The sequence below is a fragment of the Ranitomeya imitator genome, chromosome 6 (genome assembly GCF_032444005.1).
Source record: "Ranitomeya imitator isolate aRanImi1 chromosome 6, aRanImi1.pri, whole genome shotgun sequence".
NCBI lineage: Eukaryota > Metazoa > Chordata > Amphibia > Anura > Dendrobatidae > Ranitomeya > Ranitomeya imitator.
In genome coordinates, this window is record NC_091287.1 from 339,697,814 (window position 1) to 339,724,794 (window position 26,981).

General features: G+C 42.7%; 1 protein-coding gene across 1 annotated transcript in view; it reads right to left on the reverse strand.

Annotated features, from left to right (window-relative positions):
* LOC138642625 (cytidine monophosphate-N-acetylneuraminic acid hydroxylase-like) overlaps nucleotides 1–26,981 on the reverse strand; it is a 399,876-nt gene that overhangs the window by 61,390 nt on the left and 311,505 nt on the right. Inside the window, exons 10-12 of the mRNA XM_069730894.1 lie at nucleotides 20,913–21,053; nucleotides 6,064–6,238; nucleotides 4,996–5,112 (exon numbers count right to left, since the gene is read on the reverse strand). Coding sequence (XP_069586995.1) covers nucleotides 4,996–5,112; nucleotides 6,064–6,238; nucleotides 20,913–21,053 — 433 coding nt within the window. The remainder of the gene's footprint in view (nucleotides 1–4,995; nucleotides 5,113–6,063; nucleotides 6,239–20,912; nucleotides 21,054–26,981) is intronic.

A 26,981-nucleotide genomic window follows, 5' to 3' on the forward strand; every position in this document is an offset into this window, starting at 1 on the left:
GTGACAATCGCATAACCGAGCAGAAAGGACCGGTACCGAGTGACCTGTGGCCCTGTGTCTGGGGGCGCTCCATTTGCCCCTCATCAGTGTGGAGTAGGAAACTGGCTATTAGGAGCAGTGCCTAGTAAAAGGACTATAAACATAAGGATGAATGACCTCGGGGAGATCAAAACATCCAACACCGCGGAGACACCATCATGTCTTTCTCAATGCAGTGATCCAGAACACTGCCCCCATCCCTTATGGGAAATATGCAAATGCATGTAGAAAAGCCACAGAGACACCATCATGTGTTTCTCAACGCAAGCAATAAATAGCCAGGTCTTTCACCGGGAAGGAACAACCACTGGAAGGGCAGCATGTGGATGGATACCATGTTTTGGCATAGGTGATTTTCCCTTTTGGGATGCTGCCCTTCCCGTGGTTGTTCCTTCCCGGTGAAGGAATCGGGGCAGTTTTCTGGATCACTGCGTTGAGAAACACGTGATGGTGTCTCCGCGGTGTTGGATGTTTGATCTCCCTGAGGTCATTCATCCTTATGTTTATACAGGAGAATCAGAGCCCGTGGGCAGCTCCCATCATTCTAGTTCGAAAGAAGGACGGGACCCTGCATTTTTGTGTCAACTACAGTCGACTGAATGCCTGTACGCTGCCGGAATCCTACCCAGAATTGAGGAGTCATTGTCCGCCTTGGGGAAGGCAAAGTATTTCTCATAAAAAACTCACTGACACAAAAAGGACTAAAATCCTCAAAATGTATACAGAAATCACTGAAAGGAAGGCAGAGATGCTTACCTGCCAAGGCCTCAAAACAAATGCACTATGAAGGTGCAGTGGACCCAACTAATTAAGGCAGAAACATAGGTGCAATACCAGTGCACAAAAAAATCCAATCTGCATATTGCATTATTCACAGACAAGTGATGCAGAGCAACTGGCTTACAGCCTATCACCAACGCCCATACTTTTAGATCAGGCGGGCTGCCCAGTGCCTCCCAAATGCATCCTGTGTGAACAAAGGCTACAAATACAGAGCCATAAGAGCCCAACTGCACCATGAAAAATAGATAAAGTTGGTAATAGGCTGTAAGCCAGTTGCTCTGCATCATTTGTGTGTGAATAATGCTATATGCAGATTGGAATTTTTTGTGCACTGGTGTTGCACCTGTGTTTCTGCCTTAATTAGTTAGGTCCGCTGCACCTTGATAGTGCATTTGTTTTGAGGCCTGGGCAGGTAAGCTTCTCTGCCTTCCTTTCAGTGATTTTTGTATCAATTTTGAGGATTTTAGTCCTTTTTGTGTCAGTGAGTTTTTTAGTGTTAGGACTGGCAAAATGTAAGGACCCGTAACGTGGGTTGCCAGCTTAAGTATTGTGGCCATAATATAACCAATACCTTGCATATTTTTATATGTTTTTTGCACTTTATCTATTTTTCAGGGTGCAGTTGGGCCCATATGGCTCTTTATTTGTAGCCTCTGTTCTCACAGGATGCATTTGGGAGGCACTGGCATCCCGCCTGATCTAAAAGTATGGGCATTGGTAATAGGCTGTAAGCCAGTTGCTCTGCATCATTTGTGTGTGAATAATGCTATATGCAGATTGGAATTTTTTGTGCACTGGTGTTGCACCTGTGTTTCTGCCTTAATTAGTTAGGTCCGCTGCACCTTGATAGTGCATTTGTTTTGAGGCCTGGGCAAGTAAGCATCTCTGCCTTCCTTTCAGTGATTTTTGAAATATTTCTCATCCCTGGAACTGGCCAGAGGATATTAGCAGGTGCCCATGGCTGAACACGATCTTCCGAAGTCAGCGTTCATACTGCCCATGGGATTATTTGAATTCAATCGGATGACCTTCGGCCTGACTAACGTTTCTGAGACATTCCAGAGATTGATGGAAAGATGCTTGGGGGATCGGAACTTTGAAGATACTCTCATCTATCTGGACGATATCATTGTCTATGCAGTCACCTTTGAAGAACAGCTGCGGCAGTTGGAGCAAGTGTTGAGTCGACTACAAAAGTACGGCCTGAAAGTGAACCCCAATGGATCACCTGGGTCTGAGAAACCTAAAGACGTGATAAATGTAATAACTGGACTGTTGTTACATTGTAATTTCTGTTCTCAATTTAACTATTATCTCCATGTGAGGAGTTTATTATCTTGCCTTGCGCAGGCGTGTACTACGGAGGACAGAGAATGAACTTCAATCCAATATTGCGGCTAGCATGCAGCCAGCGGGTAAGCAAAGGGTGAATCAAACACCCGAAAACTCCGCCCATATGACCCAAAACTGGTCCCGCCAAATTCAGGTGACAGGTTCCCTTTAAACAACAGAATATAACTCCAAGTAAATGAAACTTCTGTGAAATCAAACTGTCCACTTAGGAAGCAACTGTTTGACAATGAATTTCACATGCTGTTGTGCAAACAGAATAGACAACAGATGGAAATTATTGGCAATTATCAAGACAAACTCAATAAAGGAGTGGTTCTGCAGGTGGGGACCACAGACCACACCTCAGTACCAATGCTTTCTGGTTGATGATTTGGTCACTTTTGAATGTTGGTTGTGCTTTCACACTCGTGGTAGCATGAGACGGACTCTACAACCCACACAAGTGGCTTAGGTAGTGCAGCTCATCCAGGATGACATATGAATGCGAGCTGTGGCAAAAAGGTTTGCTGTGTCTGTCAGCATAGTGTCCAGAGGCTGAAGGCTGTTGTGAATTCTGCTCTTGGGTTCCCTCCAGTGGTTGTAGGTGGGAATGCAGTTGTCTCTGAGTCACAGTCTTGGCCAGGTGTATCTGCTAATTGCTGTTCGGACTGGGATATTTAAGTGTGCAGGATTCATTAGCCCTTGCCAGTTGTCAATGTTCCTTGTGAAGTGTTGGATCACTTTCTGGCTTCTCCTGCCTGTTGCCAAATTCTGCAAAGATAAGTGTTTGGTTCTTTGTATCTGTGGCACACTGCTGTGTGCTGGTTTCAGTTTTATTCCTGCTCTGATTGTAGGATTCACTGGAGTTGCAGATTTACGCTCTTACATCTATTAGTTAGATGTAGGTAATTTTTGTTATTTCTGCAGTGGATGTTTTTGAAGGGTTTTTTACTGACCACACAGAACTCTGTCCTATTCTGTCCTATTTAGCTAGTGTGGCCTCCTGTGCTAAATTCTGTTTTCTGCCTGTGTGTGTTTTTTCCTCTCCGACTCACCGCCAATATTTGTGGGGGGCTGTCTATCCTTTGGGGATTTTCTCTGAGGCAAGATAGTATTCCTCTTTCCATATTTAGGGGTAATTAGTCCTCCGGCTGTGACGAGGTGTCTAGGTGTGTTAGGTACACTCCACGGCTACTTCTAGTTGTGGTGTTAAGTTCAGGATTGCGGTCAGTCCAGTGGCCACCATCTCCAGTGAAAGTTCTCATGCAGCTCCAAAGTCACCAGATCATAACAGAAGGCGCTACCAGGAGACAGGCCAGTAGACGTGGAGGGGGCCATGGGAGGGCAACAACCCAGCAGCAGGGAAACTGCCTTTGTGAGAGGAGGAACAGGAGGAGCACTGCTAGAGCCCTGAATAATGACCTCCAGCAGGCCACAAATGTGCATGTGTCTGCACAAACCGACTCCATGAGGATGATCTGAGTACGCAACATCAACAACGTGCAGGATGCTTGCCATTTGCCACAGAACATCAGGATTGGCAAATTCGCCAATGGCACCCTGTGCTCTTCACAGATGAAAGCAGGTTCACATTGAGCACATGTGATAGACTTGACTCTGGAGACGCCATGGAGAGCGATCTGCTGCCTGCAACATCCTTCAGCATGACTGGTTTGGCAGTGGGTCAGTAATGGTGTGGGGTGGCATTTCTTTGGAGGGCCGCACAGCCCTCCATGTGCTCGCCAGAGGTAGCCTGACTACCATTAGGTACCGAGATGAGATCGTCAGACCCCTTGTGAGACCATATGTTGGTGCGGTTGGCCCTAGGTTCCTCCTAATGCAGGACTATGCCAGACCTCATGTTGCCGAAGTGTTCCTGCAAGATGAAGGCATTGAAGCTATGGACTGGCCCGCCGTTCCCCAGACCGGAACCACACACTGACCACCACAGACTGTTCAGGAGATGGTGGGTGGATGCTTTAATAATCTTTAATCTAATCTTTATTTTTTATATAGCGCTAACATATTTCGCAGTGCTTTACAGTTTTCACACATTATCATCACATTATCATTGTTTATTGATAGGGAATGTAGAATGTGAGCCCCATCAGTATGTCTTTGGAATGTGGGAGGAAACCGGAGTACCCGGAGGAAACCCACGCAAACAAGGAGAGAACATACAAACTCCTTGCAGATGTTGTCCTTGGTGGGGTTTGAACCCATGACTCCAGCGCTGCAAAGCTGCAGTGCTACCCACTGCACCACCATGCTGCCCTAAAGTCCAGGTCTGGGAGGAAATCCCTCAGACCATCCGCTGCCTCATTAGTGGCATGCCTAGACATTGTAGGAAGGTCATACAGGCACGTGGAGGCCACACACACTACTGAGCATTATTTCCTTGTCTTGAGGCATTTCCACTGAAGTTGGATCAGCCTGTAACTTCATTTTCCACTTTGATTTTGGGCATCATTCCAACTCCAGACCTCCGTGGGATATTAGTTGGGATTTTTGTTGATAATTTTTAGGTTTTATTGTTCTCAACACATTCCACTATGTAATGAATAAAGATTTTAAACTGGAATATTTCATTCAGTGATATCTAGGATGTGGGATTTTATTGTTCCCTTTATTTTTTTGTGCAGTGTAATTCAAAATAGTGACACTAAATTTTTGGGTTATAGTGGGGGGTCCAATATGGGATGATGTCCATATGGTTTAAATGACAGTAATATCCATGTGACCTAAAATATATATACACAGACAATTGTCTTTATGAGACAACTCTTAAACGCTGCCGGGTGAGATGCACATAGAATAGTAAATAATAAATTAAAATCTCACCTCTTCATATGCATGGTTACGACTTGGTCTTTCAGTGGGGAAAGACAAATTAGAGAAATCTACCAAGTAAGTGAATCCTCCAGATAGATCATTAAAATCATCATCAGTTTCAATCATCTTAATAAAATGGAAAATAGAGGGAAATAAAAAATATTTAGGCAACCCTATATGTGAACTATGTAATGAATCAGGCTAAAGTAACCAGATTGTACTGTACTCAGAATTTCTCTTTATTCCAATCATGCCCAGAAACACTATTTATCTGCAGATATATAGTTAATCTAGACATAGGTAGCGTTGAAATCCTGCCTGACTTACTTAAGCAGTGGCTACAGGGAGAAAATTTATATCCACCCTGTAGCCACTGACATTAAGTTATCGAATGGTGCAAGGAGTGGTTACAGTCACCACTTTCTACACAGTGAGAGCGATATATTAACTCCTTGGCACTTTGATTGAAAGCCTACATTACTGGGCGCCAATAGGTTACCTTGACAGTAGGTAACATTACAAAAGCCCTCAGTCCTGCCTTAACACTTTCAATATGTGTAGATTTAGCTTTCAATAGCTAAACCTACACATTTTCTGCCTATGCATTGACTGTTATACTACTAAACTACGGGACAGGAAACAACAACCAAAGTCAGACATATTAGTGTTAAAGTGCCGAGCTGAGTGCCCTGGTCATCAAGTCACTAATATACAAGCAAACATAGATACTGCCTTTTTCTTTCCACCCTTATACAGCTCTTCTATCTACACATTTTTCTATACTGTACTTTTTTCTCCCATTTAACATCATCTATCACCAGAATTTCTTATGCTTTCTGTGGTGAAGGCATGTCTACACTCAAGTCTCCATCTCACAAAGTGTGAAAAAGCCTATAAAATACGGTAAGGTATTTTTCATATTTTTTTAAGTTGAGTAAGTAGTTGTAAAATATAAGCTTCTGGTTAATCATTTACACAATTAACTCATGCAACAGTTTAAAATGATTGTGTGTGTTTGTGTCCTCATACTTTTTATGAAAATGTAAAAGTCATTCAGTATTTTATATAGGTACTTACCCTTACTACAAGATTATAGTCTTTAAATCCAGCCCAGGTGAAATATTCTATAACCCAGGAGGGGTAGGTGAAAATCTCATCCTTAAATGAAACAGATATGGCATCTAGGTATATGTCAAAGTCCCAAGAATCCTTTAAGATTTTTGTCCCTGAAGGTGGTTGAGCAATTCCGTCTCTATAAAAGGAAAAATGACTTGAGGTTTCTATTGATCAAGTATGTCCAGGGTTACTATGTGATTCAGGATTGCTCAAAACAATAACAACAACTATGGCTATTCTCTAATGGGGTTGTCTCACAAACAAAGTACATTTTATTTATTAGATTTTGGAATAAAAATAATTTCCACAATTGGATGTGGTAAAACATTTTTTCCTGTGCTGAGACAATCTTCTAATTGTGGCAATGCTGTGCAATGGCTGTGTCTGAGTGAACTGGAACATGGTCTGATCATATCACATCCCCTGGGCAAAGGGGGAAGCAAAAGAGTATACAGAGAATACATCAAGGGATCAAAGCTTATTCTGTCTGTGAAGTAAAACTGTCACAGTTCCACCCCTCAGTATGTCTGGGATGATGTTACTGACAGCTCAGCCATCCAATCTGGTACGGGGACATGCCGAAGCTGTCAGTCCTTTGATTGACAGCTCAGTCGTAAAGTCTGCAGATGGGGCGTGCTGAGCTGTCAGTGTGTTGATTGACAGCTTGACTGTCCAATCTGAGACTGGGAGGCACTTGCTGTCTCCAGGTGTTCATTGTCCCAGGTGATTGCCAGGCTACTTAACTGGGTGGTCAGTCTCAGACCTCTGACAGATGTACATTCAGCTACTGTGTGGTTTGTTTCTCTGTGCTTTGCATTCTGTTTGTAGATCTTTTGCTGCCTGACCTTTCATCTCATTCTGACCATCCGTCTGTTAAACCAATTTTGTTCTGATTCACTATCTCCTGGTATTTTGACATTGGTATGTTACCCAACTATGCCTTTGTGTCTTCCTTATGTTTATGACTCACCTTCCTGGCTTCTGACCTTGGACTCCTTGACTATCCTGCCTTACGGCTTGGCAGTGAGAAGTTACTCAGCATCACATTACGTCAAGCAAATACGTTTGTCTTCTTTGCCAATATGGAGCCTGTTCACATGCTCTGTGACCATGCTGTTAATTTGACGCAAATGACTTAGCATCTGGCTAAGGAATGGAATGCCAGTGTCTGGAGTATATGTCACAGGGTAAGTTCTGAAACATGCTTTGGGGTGTGCTCCGCACCTGCTCAGCTGATCACTCAGGGTAATATACATTTCCTGTCTCTAATGCCTTTTGTACGCTGACTATGATCTGCATCTCATTAACATCTTCAGATCACATGTTTTGTGTGACATATACATATGGACTGCAAAAACAATTGCGTTTTTGATTTGTTCCTGTTTAACATCCTATCTTGCACTGTTCATTCCCACATTGATTGATTTATATCTTGGCACAAATCATTTTTTCATCTTGCCCCATATATGTTTTGTGACTTTTCCAGCATGTATATTAATCCACACTGGTGGTGCATACTATTGATTTCACTTTTTTTTATAATATTGCTGAACTTCTTATCTGCACTACGTGGGCAACCTGTCTTGCCATGATTACTCTGTATTTAATCCAGTGTACCATATGCTGCTCTTTACTTATCTGTTGCACCTTGAATCTTTCTTTACAATTTATTACTGTGAATGTATTTAATTGTAAGTGCTGTTACTATTATATCTAAATGTGGGCACTCTCTTTGTAGTAATGCCACCATTCACCAAATGTGTTCTAATAAAGGTGTTTTATCCTTTTCTATTTAAGTTTTGGTATAATTTTTGACCACATATTAGTTTTTTTCCTCTCTTGGTATACTACATAGTATAAAGTGTCAGTGTACAGGTAACACACTGACTCACCAGAGACATTATACACAGGAGCTCTATGGATATTACCAGATGGTGGCCCGATTCTAATGCATTGGGTATTCTAGAATATGTATGTAGTTTATTTATGAAGATTTAAGAATAAAGCAATGAATACACAGGATTTTCCAGATAAAATATATACATTATCATTACATTTTATTGCTCATAGAACTTAATACAACTGAACGAAATTATTAAACAGATCATCAAAATACATAAACCATTACATGAATATCTATCTGTATTTAAATAAATCATCGGACGAAAGAGGTACATCGACACTATAATATATTTGTTCGTGGCACTGTGACTGACAGAACTTGTTCAGTAAACGTCAGTGAACTATGTAGCACTGTGACTGACAGAAGTTGGTCAGTAAGAGTGACTGAACTACGTGGCACTGTGACTGACAGAACTTGTTCAGCAAACGTCAGTGAACTACGTGGCACTGTGACTGACAGAACTTGTTCAGTAAACGTGAGTGAACTATGTGGCACTGTGACTGACAGAACTTGTTCAGTAAATATGACTGAACTACGTGGCACTGTGACTGACAGAACTTGTTCAGTAAATGTGACTGAACTACGTGGCACTGTGACTGACAGAACTTGTTCAGTAAACGTGACTGAACTACGTGGCACTGTGACTGACAGAACTGCGCCTGTCGCTGATTGGTTGCGGGCGGCTGGCGCGACCAATCAGCAACGCGGGATTTCCGTTACAGACAAACAGACAGAATTAGACGATTATATAGTAAATTCTGACTCTGAATAGATGTAGTACTAATGGGAACAGGGCCATCTGGTGAATATTTGAAGTAATTGATCAAATTGTCTAAAAGAAACGAAGAAAGTGAAGACTGGTCCATTTTAATACATGTATTCGTAGACTTGTGTATAAAGCCCTTAACTGATATCTTTCCGTGGTATGTCATAAATACATAAGATGTGATATGATTGTGTTCATTTTTACCAAGCATCGTTTTTCTTATTTCCTCCTTTTCCAAACTGTATGAAAATATGGTTTATGTAATATGGTTATCATGTCAAACACCTCCCAATTTAATGTGAAAATATTTATACAGTGCAGACCAAAAGTTTGGACACACCTTCTCATTTCAAGATTTTTCTGTATTTTCATGACTATGAAAACTGTACATTCACACTGAAGGCATCAAAACTACGAATTAACACATGTGGAATTATATACTTAACAAAACAGTGTGAAACAACTGAAAACATGTCTTATATTCTAGGTTCTTCAAAGTAGCCACCCTTTGCTTTGATGACTGCTTTGCACACTGTTGGCATTCTCTAGGTTATAAGGCAAGAAATCCCACTTATTAAACCTGACAGGGCACACTTGTGAAGTGAAAACTATTTCCGGTGTCTACCTCTTGAAGCTCATCAAGAGAATGCCAAGAGTGTGCAAAGCAGTCATCAAAGCAAAAGCTGGCTACTTTGAAGAACCTAGAATATAAGACATAATTTCAGTTGTTTCACACCTCTATGGGAGGTGGAGCCGCATATTCATCACTGTAATGAGCGGTACCACATGACCGCTCCCACAGGACGAGCTGCCGGGGCTGAGAGGAGGCATCGCAGGAGCTGGGTGAGTATTTCTCTGCAAGCGGGTGGGCGCACGGGGGGTGAGAGGCAGGAGGTGACCTCAAACTTTATTTTTAACAAAAAAACTTGATTTTTCATCCCCTCTCTCCTGCAAGCGCTGCTTTCAGCTGAGAACAGAAGGGATGAATGCCGACTTCAGCACCGCACACAGGGGACAGCACTTACTGTAGCGCTGTTTCATGTGGTCCTCAGGCGGCACACGGATGGCACATGGTCAGCATTCGTGTGCGGTACGTGTTTACACGGACCCATTGACTTTAATGGGTCCGTGTGATCCGTGCGCTCCCACGAACACTGACATGTCTCAGTGTTTTGCAAACGGACACACGGTCCGTGAAAACACGCTGACATGTGCAGAGACACATTTATTTTAATGTGTCTACGTGAGTCAGTGTCTCCGGTACGTGAGGAAACTGTCACCACACGTACCGGAGCCACTGACGTGTGAAACCGGCCTTATGCTGGAGGGAAAGAGAGATTCCACACTTTGAGCTTCAGCTCCTCCTGCTCCCATCAGCACTGTCCCAGCAGATGAAGCGATGGCCGGGGGACCACCACTGTGCAGGAAGACTACTGTACACAAGATGAGGTGCAAACAACAAAGGGTAGATTTATTGGAAGGCAAGGAATGAAGGGAACGAGGAAGATGCAAACAGGGGTTTACAATAGCAAAAGACAATGTACATGTGTTATCTTTCCCGTAAACTAGCACGGTGTTACAACTATTACAGACTCAGAATATGTCTCACAAGAAAGTTTAAACAATAAACAAATAACGATGCTACTCTGTGCATAACCTCCCTGGCCTTTACTAAGCAGGCCACACGGCTCCCATGTACTGACTACTGACGCCTACACTAGGCCCTAACAGGTGCACCAAACAGGAACAGACTCATGGTGATGTTGGGGACTCAGGTCCAGTCCCAGGGGGGCCCCCAGAAGTCCAATATGGTGGTACGCACGGCTTTCTGTCAGCTCTGTGAAGAGTGATCTTCTCCTTGCTTCTGGATCCTAGGGATGCTCCTGGAAGCTGTAAGTCCCTTTCTCAGTATCTTCGTGGCTTCACAAACTAGCACAGAACAGCCACCTTTGCTGTACCCGGAAAAGTCTTGCAAATTTCACAAGTACACTTCGTCCCAAGCTGTGGGACCTTTCTTGTAGCAAACAGCACAAAGTTCTCACTCTAGCAGCTTCAGATCACACTCACAGTTCAAGCTCAACTCCTCCCCTAATTCTAGGGCAGTTTATCTTCACCGTCTGTAGCAGGGGGAAGCAGGACATTCCATCGCACCAGACAAGGGGGTGCTGCCTCTTAAAGTGGCAGAGTGTGTTACTGTCCATAACAGCACCACCCTCTTACACAGACACCACCCTGCCTTCTCCTGTGATGGGACTGCTGACAAGAGAAGGAGGAGCTGACGGTAGAACAGGAGCCATTTTCACCAAGAGCAGCACACACAGCGTGCTGTACTACTTATCTGACAGCTCAGGTTTGTATGAGCTCTCTGACTCTCCCTCCCCCTCACTTCTGAGGTGCAGTGCAGGAGGCCAGGAGCACTGGTTATTGAGAGTTCCTATCACTCTGATGGGGGAAGTTAAGTGGCTGCTGCTCCTGTGCTTCACTGCAGGCTCCTTTTTCAATGTCAGGCCCTCACCAAAGGTCCTGCCTTTCCCAGAGTACATGGCCTGTGGTGACATCATGGTCACATAGCAGGTCACATTATCGTGATGTCACTACAGGTCCTCAACTAGTTTCTAGATCGGAAGCTTCACTGATAATGCTATTATTAGTGAAACTTCAGCTGTAGATGCTGGGGGCCCCCAAGGGAGTGGGGGCTTTAGACAGCTGCATAGTCTGCCCTGCCCTAACGATGGCCCTGCGTAAAGGAACCTGTCAGGTCCCCCATACCCTCCAACCCAGCAGCATTCACATACTTATGAGTACATTCCCTGCCTAGCCATCACTGTATAACTTTTCTGTATAAATCAGCTTTAAAAAATCTATGTATATAATTGTCTAAGGGGTACTTCCCTCTTTCTGTCTGCAACTTCTGTAGCGGAAATCCCGCGTCACTGATTGGTCTCGCCAGCTGCCTGTCATGGCTGCCGCAACCAATCAGCGACGGGCACCGTCCGATTAGTCCCTCCCTACTCCCCTGCAGTCAGTGGCCAGTGCCTGCATGCTCCCCTCCAGTCACCGCAGTCAGTGCCCGGCACCCGCATGCTCCCCTCCAGTCACTGCAGTCAGTGCCTGGCGCCCGCATGCTCCCCTCCAGTCACCGCAGTCACTGCCTGGCGCCCGCATACTTCTCTCCAGTCACCGCAGTCAGTGCCCGGCACCCGCATACTCCCCTCCAGTCACCGCTTACACAGGGTTCATGCCAGCGGTAACGGACCGCGTTATGCCATGGGTAACACACTCCGTAACTGCTGCTATTAACCTAGTGTGTCCCCAACTTTTTACTATTGATACTGCCTATGCAGCATCAAGAGTAAAAATATCTAATTTTAAAAATAATAAAAAAACAAAAAACATGCTATACTCACCCTCCGTAGTCCGCCGAGTCGCGCGCAGCCTCCGCCATCTTCCGTCCCAGAGATGCATTGCGAGACCGCTAAGTCATCCGGGTAATTTTGCAATGCATCCTGGGAACGGAAGATGGCGGCAGCCACGCGCTCATCGCCTGCACCACAGCTTCAATGGATTGGATCCCGGCAGGTGAGTATATAACTATTTTTTATTTTAATTATTTTTTTTTAACAGAGATATGGTGCCCACACTGCTATATACTACATGGGCTGTGTAATATACATTGTGGCTGCTATGTACTACCTGGCCAGTGTTAGATGCTATGTGGACTGTGTTATGTACTGCGTGGGCTATGCTATATATTACGTGGCCAGTGTTATATACTGCGTGGGCTGTGTTATATATTACGTGGCCAGTGTTATTGTAATAAACTTAGTGCTAAGTGCAGTGGAGATCAGTATCATGGGTCAGAAAAGAGGCCGAGAGTCAATAGGTTAAGAGTTCAAGAATATTTATAATGATATGCAGGTAAACAGCTATGACACAGCAGGTTAGTAGCAGACAGAGCTGGATAGGCAGTAAGCACGTGTACAGACCGTGGAAGTCCAAGTATGTGAGATCCAGAGACCTGGAGACCAGGCTAGGCCTCCTAGCAGGGAGCAGTCCAGCAGCAGAGACGGGTGCAGAGCAGATCCAGGGAAACAAGTCTTTGCAATGAAGAGATGTAGAACCGGAGACAGATGGGGTATCCCAAAGTAACGAAGAAACCAGCAAGATAGCAGTTCTTCCAGCTTGATCACAAGTCAGGAACAAGATACTCAAGCAATGAGTATATATTCAGAGCTCCCTTAACCCCTTAATCCCATATGACGTACTATCCCGTCCAGGTGACCTGGGACTTAATTCCCATGGACGGGATAGTACGTCATATGCGATCGGCCGCGCTCACGGGGGGAGCGCGGCCGATCGCGGCCGGGTGTCAGCTGCCTATCGCAGCTGACATCCGGCACTATGTGCCAGGAGCGGTCACGGACCGCTCCCGGCACATTAACCCCCGGCACACCGCGATCAAAGATGATCGCGGTGTGCCGGCGGTGCAGGGAAGCATCGCGCAGGGAGGGGGCTCCGTGCGGGCTTCCCTGAGACGATCGGTACACGGTGATGTGCTCACCGTGTACCGAGCGTCTTCTCCCTGCAGTCCCCGGATCCAAAATGGCCGCCGGGCTGCATCCGGGTCCTGCAGGGAGCACTTCCGGGTCAGGATCAGGCTGCAGCTGCAGCTCTAATCCTGCCCGGCTGTATGTCAGATCACCGATCTGATAGAGTGCTGTGCACACTGTCAGATCGGTGATCTGTGATGTCCCCCCCTGGGACAAAGTGAAAAAGTAAAAAAAAAAATTTCCACACTTGTAAAAAAAAAAATAAAAAAAAAATTCCTAAATAAAGCAGAAAAAAAAAAATATTATTCCCATAAATACATTTCTTTACATAAAAAAAAAACAAAAAAACAATAAAAGTACACATATTTAGTATCGCCGCGTCCGTAACGACCCGACCTATAAAACTGGCCCACTAGTTAACCCCTTCAGTGAACACCGTAAGAAAAAAAAAAAAAAAACGAGCCAAAAAACAACGCTTTATTATCATAACGCTGAACAAAGAGTGGAATAACACGCGATCAAAAAGACGGATATAAATAACCATGTTACCTCTGAAAACGTCATCTTGTCCCGCAAAAAACGAGCCGCCATATAGCATCATAACCAAAAAAATAAAAAAGTTATAGTCCTCTGAATAAAGCGATGCCAAAATAATTATTTTTTCTATAAAATAGCTTTTATCGTATAAAAGCGCCAAAACATAAAAAAAATGATATAAATGAGGTGTCGCTGTAATCGTACTGACCCGAAGAATAAAACTGCTTCATCAATTTTACCAAACGCGGAACGGTATAAACGCCTCCCCCAAAAGAAATTCATGAATAGCTGGTTTTTGGTCATTCTGCCTCACAAAAAAATCGGAATAAAAAGCGATCAAAAACTGTCACGTGTCCGAAAATGTAACCGATAAAAACGTCAACTCGTCCCGCAAAAAACAAGACCTCACATGACTCTGTGGACCAAAATATGGAAAAATTATAGGTCTCAAAATGTGGAGACGCAAAAACTTTTTTGCTATAAAAAGCGTCTTTTAGTGTGTGACGGCTGCCAATCATAAAAATCCGCTAAAAAACTCGCTATAAAAGTAAATCAAACCCCCCTTCATCACCCCCTTAGTTAGGCTAGGTTCACATTGCGTTAATGGGTTAACGCTAACGGACAGCGTTGCACGGCGAAAATGTCACAATTAACGCCGTGCAACGGGTCCGTTAGCACAACCATTGACAGCAATGTGATTTTCAGGTGTAGCGCATCGCTAGAGCGTGCCATTTTCGGCTCGCGCTAGCAAGGTGCCATTCTTTTGTGGCACGCCTCAGACGCTGCTTGCAGCGTCCGCGGCGCGCCCGAGGTCCGATCCCCGATCTTCCAGAGCGGGGACGTTAACGCGACCACTAAACACGACACCTAAAAAGACATTGTGTTAGCGCAATCCGCTAGTGCTAAACGGATTTCCCTAACGCAATGTGAACCTAGCCTTAGGGAAAAATAATAAAATTAAAAAAAATGTATTTATTTCCATTTTCCGGTTAGGGTTAGGGTTAGGGTTAGGGCTAGGGTTGGGGCTAGGGTTAGGGTTTGGATTACATTTACGGTTGGGATTAGGGTTGGGATTAGAATTAGGGGTGTGTCTGGGTTAGGTGTGTGGTTAGGGTTACAGTTGGGATTAGGGTTAGTGGTGCGTTTGGATTAGGGTTTCATTTATAATTGGGGGGTTTCCACTGTTTAGACACATCAGGGGCTCTCCAAACGCGACATGGCGTCCGATCTCAATTCCAGCCAATTCTGCATTGAAAAAGTAAAACAGTGCTCCTTCACTTCCGAGCTCTCCCGTGTGCCCAAACAGGGGTTTACCCCAACATATGGGGTATCAGCGTACTCGAGACAAATTGGACAACAACTTTTTGGGTCCAAGTTCTCTTGTTATCCTTGGGAAAATAAAAATTTGGGGGGCTAAAAATCATTTTTGTGGGAAAAAAAAGGATTTTTATTTTCACGGCTCTGCGTTGTAAACTGTAGTGAAACACTTGGGGGTTCAAAGTTTTCACAACACATCTAGATAAGTTCCATGGGAGGTCTAGTTTCCAATATGGGGTCACTTGTGGGTGGTTTCTACTGTTTGGGTACATCAGGGGCTCTGCAAATGCAACGTGACGCCTGCAGACCAATCCATCTAAGTCTGCATTCCAAATGGCGCTCCTTCCCTTCCGAGCTCTGCCATGAGCCCAAACAGTGGTTCCCCCCCACATATGGGGTATCAGCGTACTCAGGACAAATTGAACAACAACTTTTGGGGTCCAATTTATTCTGTTACCCTTGTAAAAATACAAAGCTGGGGGCTAAAAAATCATTTTTGTGAAAAAAAAAAGAATTTTTATTTTCACGGGTCTGCGTTATAAACTGTAGTGAAACACTTAGGGGTTCAAAGTTCTCACAACACATCTAGATAAGTTCCATGGGAGGTCTAGTTTCTAATATGGGGTCACTTGTGGGGGGTTTGTACTGTTTGGGTACATCAGGGGCTCTGCAAATGCAACGTGACTCCTGCAGACCAATCCATCTAAGTCTGCATTCCAAATGGCGCTCCTTCCCTTCCGAGCTCTGCCATGCGCCCAAACAGTGGTTCCCCCCCACATATGGGGTATCAGCGTACTCAGGACAAATTGGACAACAACTTTTGGGGTCCAATTTATTATGTTACCCTTGTGAAAATACAAAACTGGGGGCTAAAAAATTTTTGCGAAAAAAAAATAAATTTATTTTAACGGCTCTGCGTTATAAACTGTAGTGAAACACTTGGGGGTTCAAAGCTCTCAAAACACATCTAGATAAGTTCCTTAGAGGGTCTAGTTTCCAAAATGGTGTCACTTGTGGGGGTTTTTAATGTTTAGGCACATCAGGGGCTCTCCAAACCAACATGGCGTCCCATCTTAATTCCAGTCAATTTTGCATTGAAAAGTCAAATGGCGCTCCTTCCCTTCCGAGCTCTGCTATGCACCCAAAAAGTGGTTTACCCCCACATATGGGGTATCGTCGCACTCAGGACAAATTGCACAACAACTTTTGTGGTCTAATTTCTTCTCTTACCCTTGGGAAAATAAAAAATTGGGGGCGAAAAGATCATTTTTGTGAAAAAATAAGATTTTTTATTTTTACGGCTCTGCATTATAAACTTCTGTGAAGCACTTGTTGGGTCAAAGTGCTCACCACACATCTAGATAAGTTCCTTAAGGGGTCTACTTTTCAAAATGGTGTCACTTGTGAGGGGTTCCAATGTTTAGGCACATCAGGGGCTCTCCAAACGCAACATGGCGTCCCATCTCAATTCCAGTCAATTTTGCATTGAAAAGTCAAATGGCGCTCCTTTCCTTCCGAGCTCTGCCATGCGCCCAAACAGTGGTTTACCCCCACATATGGGGTATCGTCGCACTCAGGACAAATTGCACAACAACTTTTGTGGTCTAATTTCTTCTCTTACCCTTGGGAAAATAAAAAATTGGTGGCGAAAAGATTATTTTTGTGAAAAAATATGATTTTTTATTTTTACGGCTCTGCATTATAAACTTCTGTGAAGCACTTGTTGGGTCAAAGTGCTCACCACACCTCTAGATAAGTTCCTTAAGGGGTCTACTTTCCAAAATGGTGTCACTTGTGGGGATTTCAATGTTTAGGCACATCAGGGGCTCTCCAAACGCAACATGGCATCCCATCTCAATTCCAGTCAATTTTGCATTGAAAAGTAAAATGGCGCTCCTTCCCTTCCGAGCTCTGCCATACGCCCAAACAATGGTTTACACCCATATACGGGGTATCAGCGTACTCAGGACAAATTGGCCAACAATTTTTGAGGTTCAATTTCTTCTCTTACTCTTGGGAAAATAAAAAATTGGGGGCGAAAAGATCATTTTTGTGAAAAAATATGATTTTTTATTTTTACGGCTCTGCATTATAAATTTCTGTGAAGCAATTGGTGGGTCAAAGTGGTCACCACACATCTAGATAAGTTCCTTAGGGTGTCTACTTTCCAAAATGGTGTCACTTGTGGGGGGTTTCAATGTTTAGGCACATCAGTGGCTCTCCAAACGCAACATGGTGTCCCATCTCAATTCCTGTCAATTTTGCATTTAAAAGTCAAATGGCGCTCCTTCCCTTCCGAGCTCTGCCATGCGCCCAAACAGTGGTTTACCCCCACATATGGGGTATCAGCGTACTCAGTACAGATTGTACAACAATGTTTGGCATCCATTTTATCCTGTTACCCTTGGTAAAATAAAACAAATTGGAGCTGAAATAAATTTTGTGTGAAAAAAAGTTAAATATTCATTTTTATTTAAACATTCCAAAAATTCCTGTGAAACCCCTGAAGGGTTAATAAACTTCTTGAATGTGGTTTTGAGCACCTTGAGGGGTGCAGTTTTTAGAATGGTGTCACACTTGGGTATTTTCTATCATATAGACCCCTCAAAATGACATCAAATGAGATGTGGTCCCTAAAAAAAAATGGTGTTGTAAAAATGAGAAATTGCTGGTCAACTTTGAACCCTTATAACTCCCTAACAAAAAAAAATTTTGGTTCCAAAATTGTGCTGATGTAAAGGAGACATGTGGGAAATGTTACTTATTAAGTATTTTGCGTGACATATCTCTGTGATTTAAGGGCATAAAAATTTAAAGTTGGAAAATTGCGAAATTTTCAAAATTTTCGCCAAATTTCCGTTTTTTTCACAAATAAACGCAAGTTATATCGAATAAATGTTACTACTAAAATGAAGTACAATATGTCACGAGAAAACAATGTCAGAAACGCCAAGATCCGTTGAAGCGTTCCAGAGTTATAACCTCATAAAGGGACAGTGGTCAGAATTGTAAAAATTGGCCCGGTCATTAACGTGCAAACCACCCTCGGGGCTTAAGGGGTTAAATACACCACAGACAGGAACATGGAAAATCTGACAGGAAACAAGATGGCCCCCGTGAGGCCAATGACTCCATCTTAGGTAAGGGCAAAAGTAACTGAACTGAGGGCAAACAGCAACTAGAAACAGATATACAGTCCAAGTCCTTACAGTTATATACTGCGTGTGCTGTGTTATATATTACGTGGCCAGTGTTATATACTGCGTGGGCTGTGTAATTTACCACAAGGCTGCTATATACTACCTGGCCAGTGTTATATACTGCGTGTGCTGTGCTATATATTACGTGGCCAGTGTCATATACTGCGTGGCCTGTGTTATATATTATGTGGCCAGTGTTATATACTGCGTGGCCTGTGTTATATACTATGTCGCCTTTGTTATATACTGCGTGGCTGCTATATACTGCGTGGGCTGTGTTATATAGTACGTGGGCTGTGTTATATACTGTTTGGGCTGTGTTATATACTGCGTGGCCACTGTTATATATTGCGTGGCCTGTATTAATGCATCGGGTATTCTACAATATGTATGTTTGTATATAGCAGCCACATAGTATATAGCACAGGCCACATCGTATTTGTCTTCTATATACTACATGGCTCCTATATACTATGTGGCCTGTGCTATATACTATGTGGCTGCTATATACATACATACATACATACATATTCTAGAATACCCGATGCATTAGAATTGGGCCACCATCTAGTACATGTATATTTTCCCAAATTCCTATGCTAATGGGGGCTTTGACTAGCCAATGGGGCATTAGTTGCCACAGACTAGCCAACCCTCTTTCCTTTTTATCATGCCCCTTTGGTCGTGATAACATAATTTGCATGAGTGGCATCATTGCAGCTCATGCAAATGTCACGCATGTGCACCTCTCATTCCGGCAGCGTCACTGCATATTTCAAGTCAGGTATACAGTTCCCGGCTTTAGAGGCGCGCACTGTGCACGACCGAATACCATCTTCTAAGCTTCTGGACACGCTCAGTGTGCCTCTGAAAGGTGGGTGTATGCTTCCTGACTTCAGAGGCGCGCACTGCGCATGTCCCTGTAGCCGTAGTAAAGAGGGATGACCAGTCTGTGGCAACTAACGCCACATCGACTAGTCAAGGCCCTAATTAGCATAGCAAACGGGGACATTATAAATGCTTCTTTTAAACCTCATTTGTACAGAAAAACGTTATACAAGGATAGTTAGGTAGGGAATTTACTCTGACAGGCTCCCCTTAAGTAAAAAAAAAAATTAACGCATGTTTGATATTACCATAATACAACTGACATGGACAATCATGTTTCCAAGTCATTTTTACTGCACAATGAACGCTGTAAAAACAAAACCAAAATGGTTGTATGTGGACTGAAAAATTAAAGTTATGGCTCTTAGAAGAAGGTGAAAAAAATTTAAAGTGCAAAAATGAGAAATTCCCAAGTCCTGAAGAGGTTAGTAAGTAGCGTAATGTTTAAATGGTTTTAGCCAAATTTTAGAAAAACAGATAATCCCTTGGGGTAGCATAGTGGCTCAGTGGTTAGTGGTTATCATGGTGGTTATCAGACAACTTCTGCAAGGAGTTTGCATGTTCTCCAGGTACTCCAGTTTCCTCCTACATTCCAAAGACATACTGATAGGGAATTTAAATTGTGAGCCCCATCGGGGACAGCGATTATAACATGTGCAAAACTGTAAAGCTCTGCAGAATATGTTAGCGCTATATAAAATAAAGATTATTATTATTGAAATAAGTAACATATTGTTTAATAGACTGAAATAAAATAGATAATATTTATTGTTTTACTTTGTACACTGAAATTATTCCCCACCAGAGATGCAGAACATTAAAGATGAGGGCTAGAATTCAACAACTATGTGTAGTACACAAAACATATAGGCAGGAAAATAGCCATGGAACAGAGTATATTAAAGCCAAAAAAGTTTATTATTAAGATACATGCAAATGAATAAATAAATATATGTCACATTTAAAAGCAAGGTACTGCTTGAAATGTGGGGACAAAAATAGTAAGTAAATATACCGACTGGAAGTATGATACAAGTCACAGATTAAATAGAAAATGGACATGTACAGCCTAGTCATGGAGAGGATAAACTTCCTAGTATATAAATGAAACACTGGCTGTCAAGCCCCCAATACACACACCTCCAGAGGAAGTAATGCGAAACGTGCATTGGAACTTCTGAATTTAGCCACTGAGTACGCTTGTGTTTTACTTGTCCATCTCTATTTTGGGGTTGGACAGCCAGTATTTATGTCATGTACTACGACATAAAGTATGTATGTATAGATGTATCTTAATAATTAACTTTTTGAGTTTAATATACTATGTTCCAAGGCTTTTTTCCTGCCCACATGCTTTGTGTATTATCATTTTATATGCCCAAGTTATCTTCTACATCTGGAAAGTTCATCATAATCTATTACTTGTATTGACAATTGTATTGACAATAAACAGACCTTAATAATGGCTAAGTGAAAATCTAATTACTGTATATTAGAAAGCTGGGTCACCTATAACTGTACAGTGATTAAGCTTTATTTACATAAGGCTGCATAATCCCTGTACTGCAAAAAAAAAAAAAAATATATATATATATATATATATATATATATATATATATATAAAGAGAGAGAGTATATGAAAAAATCACCTATCAGCTGGGTCTTTCAGCAACCTGCCCACATCCAGTATTTCTCCTGGCTTCGGTGTCCATGTATTGACATTTGAAGTTTTCTTAATAAGTTCATTGAGTGTTGCAGCGTCATTCTTCAAGTTTGTTTCCTTAATGTATCTGTAGTGAAAAAAGTCTACATTCATATACTATTAAAACACAAAGGTTTAGACACGAGCCAAACTTGTTAGAACAGTTATTCTGGAATATGTATGTGCCCATTATAGTGCATACAAACACTAAACTGTTCTCAGACACATCAGATACCATTTGTGACCACATCTCTGAGATAAAACATTGTGTGTAACAAGCACGTATATGAACTCAATAAGGGCTATTTACCGTATATAAAAACTTTTACCACCGAATATGGACCAAGAGGTTACAGTATAAGAGATCTGAGCAGACTGAACTTGACACTGAAAGGATTTGCATTTTCTAACAATTAAACAGGACCTTGCACCAGTAAGGGCTTGTCTCCACTTCTTAATTAGTTAAATTTGTAAAATTGCTAAATGCTTTTAAAAACAAATACCTTTGCAATTTACTATTATTACAAATTCTCTGCATTCCAAAGAATTTTAATTTTATTGTTTACAGCTTGTTGCCTGGGTTACCTTTCACCTCTGCAGCCTATCAGAAATGGTCAGTTTCCTAGGCAAGGAGTGCTTGCTTGCGGATGAGAGGAACTGATCAATTCATTTGGATGTTTTAGGATGTTATTATGATTTAAAAAGAGAAAACACAGTAGTTTGACAATTAATGGTTTCACCCAACCACTAAACATGAGTGGGAAAAAGTTTTGGTGTTATTCATATAATCTAAAAAAAGGACAAGAAAGCAAAAATTCTGCCGGGGTATGTAAACTTTTGAACACAACTGTAGGTAGGTTAGCAGAGGTAGGAAGCACAAGGAGTTCTGTAAGACATGATGTTAGAGACAGCATACAGGTATTATGTATTAAAGTGGGGGTGATGTCAGGTGAAGAGTAGTGATGAGCGAGCATACTCGGTAATGCTTGTTACTCACCCGAGCATTTCTGTTCTCACGGTACTCGGCAGGCACCGAGCATTTCCGGGTTTGCTCAGCGTGAGCTCAAGTCCCCGCCTTGCATGATTGGCGCTCTTTACAGAGCCAATCAACTTGCATGGATTTTCTGCCACACTGTAATGCCGTAGACATCTTGGTTGTGGCATTTGTTGTGAATTCTGTGGTCGAGCTCCCTCCTGTGGTCACAAGTGGTACTTCGGCTGATTCTGTCTATGGGCTTCCGTTGGTGGATGTGAGTGGTACTGCGGCTTCTGAGTTTCCTTCCTCAGGTGATGAGGTTAAGTCGTTAGGTGCTGCTCTATTTAACTCCACCTAGTGCTTTGATCCTGGCCTCCAGTCAATGTTCTAGTATTGGTCTTGCTTCCTCCTGGATCGTTCCTGTGGCCTGTCTGCTCAGCATAAGCTAAGTTCTGCTTGTGTCACTTTTGTTTGCTATATTTTCTGTCCAGCTTGCTATTTTGGTTTTTCTTGCTTGCTGGAAGCTCTGAGACGCAGAGGGAGCACCTCCGTACCGTTAGTCGGTGCGGAGGGTCTTTTTGCCCCTCTGCGTGGTTGTTTGTAGGTTTTTGTGTTGACCGCAAAGCTATCTTTCCTATCCTCGGTCTATTCAGTAAGTCGGGCCTCACTTTGCTAAATCTATTTCATCTCTGTGTTTGTATTTTCATCTTAACTCACAGTCATTATATGTGGGGGGCTGCCTTTTCCTTTGGGGAATTTCTCTGAGGCAAGGTAGACTTATTTTTCTATCTTCAGGCCTAGCTAGTTTCTCAGGCTGTGCCGAGTTGCATAGGGAGCGTTAGGCGCAATCCACGGCTACCTCTAGTGTGGTGTGATAGGATTAGGGAATGCGGTCAGCAGAGTTCCCACGTCTCAGAGCTCGTCCTATGTTTTTTGGTTATTGTCAGGTCACTTTGTGTGCTCTGAACTTCAAGGTCCATTGTGGTTCTGAATTACCTATTCATAACAGTACTGGAGGCCTAAAGTACTATGCTTCTCAATAGAGGGAAAAAAGAAGTTCTGAGACCATTTTTTTTTTCTTTGCACTGTGTTTTGCCTTTTTTTTCCCCTAGACATTTGGGTGGTTCAGGACACAGGTGTAGTGATGGACATTAAAGGTCTGTCTTCATGTGTGGATCATCTCACTGCAAGAGTACAAAATATTCAAGACTTTGTGGCTCAGAATTCTATGTTAGAACCAAGAATTCTTATTCCTGATTTGTTTTCTGGAGATAGAGCTAAATTTCTGAGTTTCAAAAATAATTGCAAACTGTTTCTGGCGTTGAAACCTCGCTCCTCTGGTGACCCAGTTCAACAAGTTAAGATCATTATTTCTTTATTACGTGGCGACCCTCAAGACTGGGCATTTTCCCTTGCGCCAGGAGATCCTGCATTATGTAATATTGATGCGTTTTTTCTGGCGCTCGGATTACTGTACGATGAACCTAATTCAGTGGATCAGGCAGAGAAAAATTTGCTGGCTCTGTGTCAGGGTCAGGATGAGATAGAGATTTATTGTCAGAAGTTTAGAAAGTGGTCCGTGCTCACTCAATGGAATGAATGTGCGCTGGCAGCTATTTTCAGAAAGGGTCTCTCTGAAGTCCTTAAGGATGTCATGGTGGGATTTCCTATGCCTGCTGGTCTGAATGAGTCTCTGTTGTGAAGAGCAGAACAAAAATGATTACCTCAATGAACAAAAATAAAAAAAAGAATTTGTGATAAATATTGACCTGTCCATTCAAGGACATTTTAGCTATAGTGTGAAATCCTGTTTTTCTTGTCTGTGGAATTGCCTTTGTACTGTTTGTTGTGAAACTTCCGCCCACGAAACTGTTTTCCTTTCTTTTCTTTCTTTCCTGTTTTGTCTCTTTGTTTAAACATGCAAAACTTGTATAACCACTAAACCTACTGAAACCACTATATAAAGAAGGGATAGCACTTTGAAGGCAGGCGTGCTTCAGAGACTTCCCAGTGATACACTATACAAGACGTGTCTTGTGTATTATTTCTGGTGATTTCCCACTTCCAAAGGCTGCTCCGACTGAGTGTGATCCCGACATTTCCTGGCGCCTGAACAGGGACCCGAGGTCTGTGTATTCCTTCAAGAACACCGGCAGAATACGAACGAAAAGAGAATCTGGGATAATGGATGGCAGATGAACAAAAACCTGGCCAGGTAAGAGACACTGTTAGATCTCTTATATCTGCCCTGCACTGTCCGTAAGATTTTCTGTGTCGTGTTCTTTAGCGGGTAGTTCTAGTAGAGGAGGATACCTATAGCTCGGGTTCTTGAACTATTTAGGAATTGATCACCTCACGGAGTACGGCATTGAATGAGAGTGAATGTGAATAGAAGGTGTGTGGAAGTTGGGAATAGCCCTATAAGCCGCCCAGGGGGTTGAAACAGAAGAAGTGACTGTCCCACTGGGCAACGTGGTTGCGTCCTTTCGGGGAGACCTCCGCGCCTATGTTCAATCTCTGATCCTGTCTTTGACAAAAACCTGGTGACGGATAAGTGTATGATAGTATGAGCCCAGGACAGATAAATTAGCCTGGGACAAGAATACGTTGTATGTGATAGTATAAGCCCAGGACAGATAAATTAGCCTGGGACAAGATACGTTGTATGTTCTTTTTCTTTTTCTGTCTGGTTGCATTTGTGTTGTTTGCTATAGGTGTAGGAATCAGGATTTTCTTACATCAACACAGTTTAAACATCCTAGCTCCTTAGGAAGAAGGTAACGAGGTATTCTCATACCCAAACGCCACCTAGGGCAAGAAAAAGACATCCTAGCTCCTTAGGAAGAAGGTAACGAGGTATTCTCATACCCAAACGCCACCTAGGGCAAGAAAGCTCAGGATAAGAAAATGGGGAATAAGCAAACAAAGTCGGAACCAGAAGAATTAGATATCTATACTATCATAAAGGAGAGAAGTGGTGAAGATGCCACTAAGGGGCGGAAAAAGATTTTTAGTAAGTTTGGAGTTACTAGGGCAGAAGCTTTTAGTAGAAAACTATGGGAAGGAATTCAGGAAAGGAAAAAAGGCATAATCAGAGACAAGAAATGGATAGATCAGATCCAAGCATTGATTGATGTCTCTAGGGTAGCAGAAAATGAGGGATGGACATATAATCAACAGAGTAAAAAGTGGTGTATTAGACCCACAGACTGTGGAGAAAAACAAAATGTGGAATCTAAAAATACCCCACCCCCATACCTTAACCCACATGCCCCATCTTTTCTCCAAACACCACCTCAAAGTTTAGCCGGACCAGGAGGATGGGTATGTCCGCACTGTGGACAACAAAATCCAGACTGGAGAAATGATTGCCTAGCCTGTGGTACACCTAGACATGGCGCTGTACTTGCCCCTGTTAGGGTAGTACCAAGACCCTTTAGGGAACCTGGTGCTGACGGAGTAATGGGAACTAGATATCACCAAACTCGACAATATTTCCCTTGGTCCCCCGCTGAAGGCATGTCTCTCTTGCATAACGCACCAGATCCCACCCAGTGTCCAGTTAGATTTGCACAATATATACAGCAAATTATGCAGACTCACGCTGGAGTTTGGGCAGATGGAGAAGAATTATGTAGAATGAAAATGACTCCTGGACTCTTCCAGGAGCTATTAGCAAATCTACAGGTACATAGGCCCCAAGCAGGAGATGGTGCCTTACAAACGATAGAATCAGGTACACAATTTGTAGATCACTTAATGGTTTTCATGAGGGAGAGACAGAGGCAGAGAGGAACAACGGGAGTGGTGGCTCAGAAATCTGGACAATCAGTAGACGAATATTATCTAAGTGTAGAAAATAATTTCAGAGATGAAGGCATGGATCTAACCGCTCCAGGAATGATGAGGTTAGTTACAAAAACCTTTATAGATGGATTGTCTCCAAAAGTGAAGGAAAAGCTTAAGGCCGCAACCCCTGATTGGAGAACCTTGGAAGACCCACACCTGGCTAGACAGAAAGCTGTAGGGATAGAAATGGACTTAAGAGAAAATTCTAAGCCAGTAAGAATTGCACAGGCTAATACTGGCTCTGCTAATCAAAAGTTTACTTGTCATTACTGTAAGAAGCCAGGACATTTCCAAAGGGAATGTAGGAAGAGAAAAGCAGATATAGATTCAGGAACCTTTGTACCCAAAAATAGGATAAATAACCCAGTGCCTGATCAAACAGACAGCTCAGAATGACTGAAAGTTATGCAGGTCTCTCTTCCTTCTAGAAGACCAATAATACAAGTTGAAGTTGAGGGTAAAAATGTACATTTTCTGATAGATACGGGAGCAACATCCTCCATTTTAAATCAGGACTTTTTACCATATCCTGACAATATATCCTCAAAGGTTACATATGCAGAAGGGTATGATGGTAAAATTCAGGCGTTGCCCTTTACAAAACCTTTAAATGTGAGCTTTGGCCCTAAAACTTTTGTATCCAAATTTTTATTTGCTAAAGGTGCACCTACCTGCTTGTTGGGTACTGATGTCTTAAGTAAAATGCATGCAAACATCCATTTTAGAGAAGATGGCACAGTTATGCTGACCATCCCTGAAGATGCAGAAACTCTGGAACCATATGTTAGAATACAGGCAATGGAGGATTTTCCCGAAATTTACACTCAACAAGCAAAAATTGACTTGTCTCGGGTTCCTGACAGCCTATGGGCAAAAGGAGACACTGATGTAGGATTTTTATCAGTAGCTCCTATACTGTTAGAAACTGCCCCGGGAACCATATTACCTCAGCTTAGGCAATACCCCATCAGCGCCCAGCAAGAACAGGCGATTTCTCAACAAATTCAGGATTATGTGTTACAAGGTGTTTTGGTAGAAATCAGGTCACCCGCCAATACACCCTTATATCCTGTTAAAAAGAAAGTGTCCTCCAAAGAAACTATGGTGAAATATCGCATGGTGCACGACTTACGGGAAATCAATAAGGTTTTGGCACCGGTCACCCCTGTGGTACCGAATCCTCATACCTTA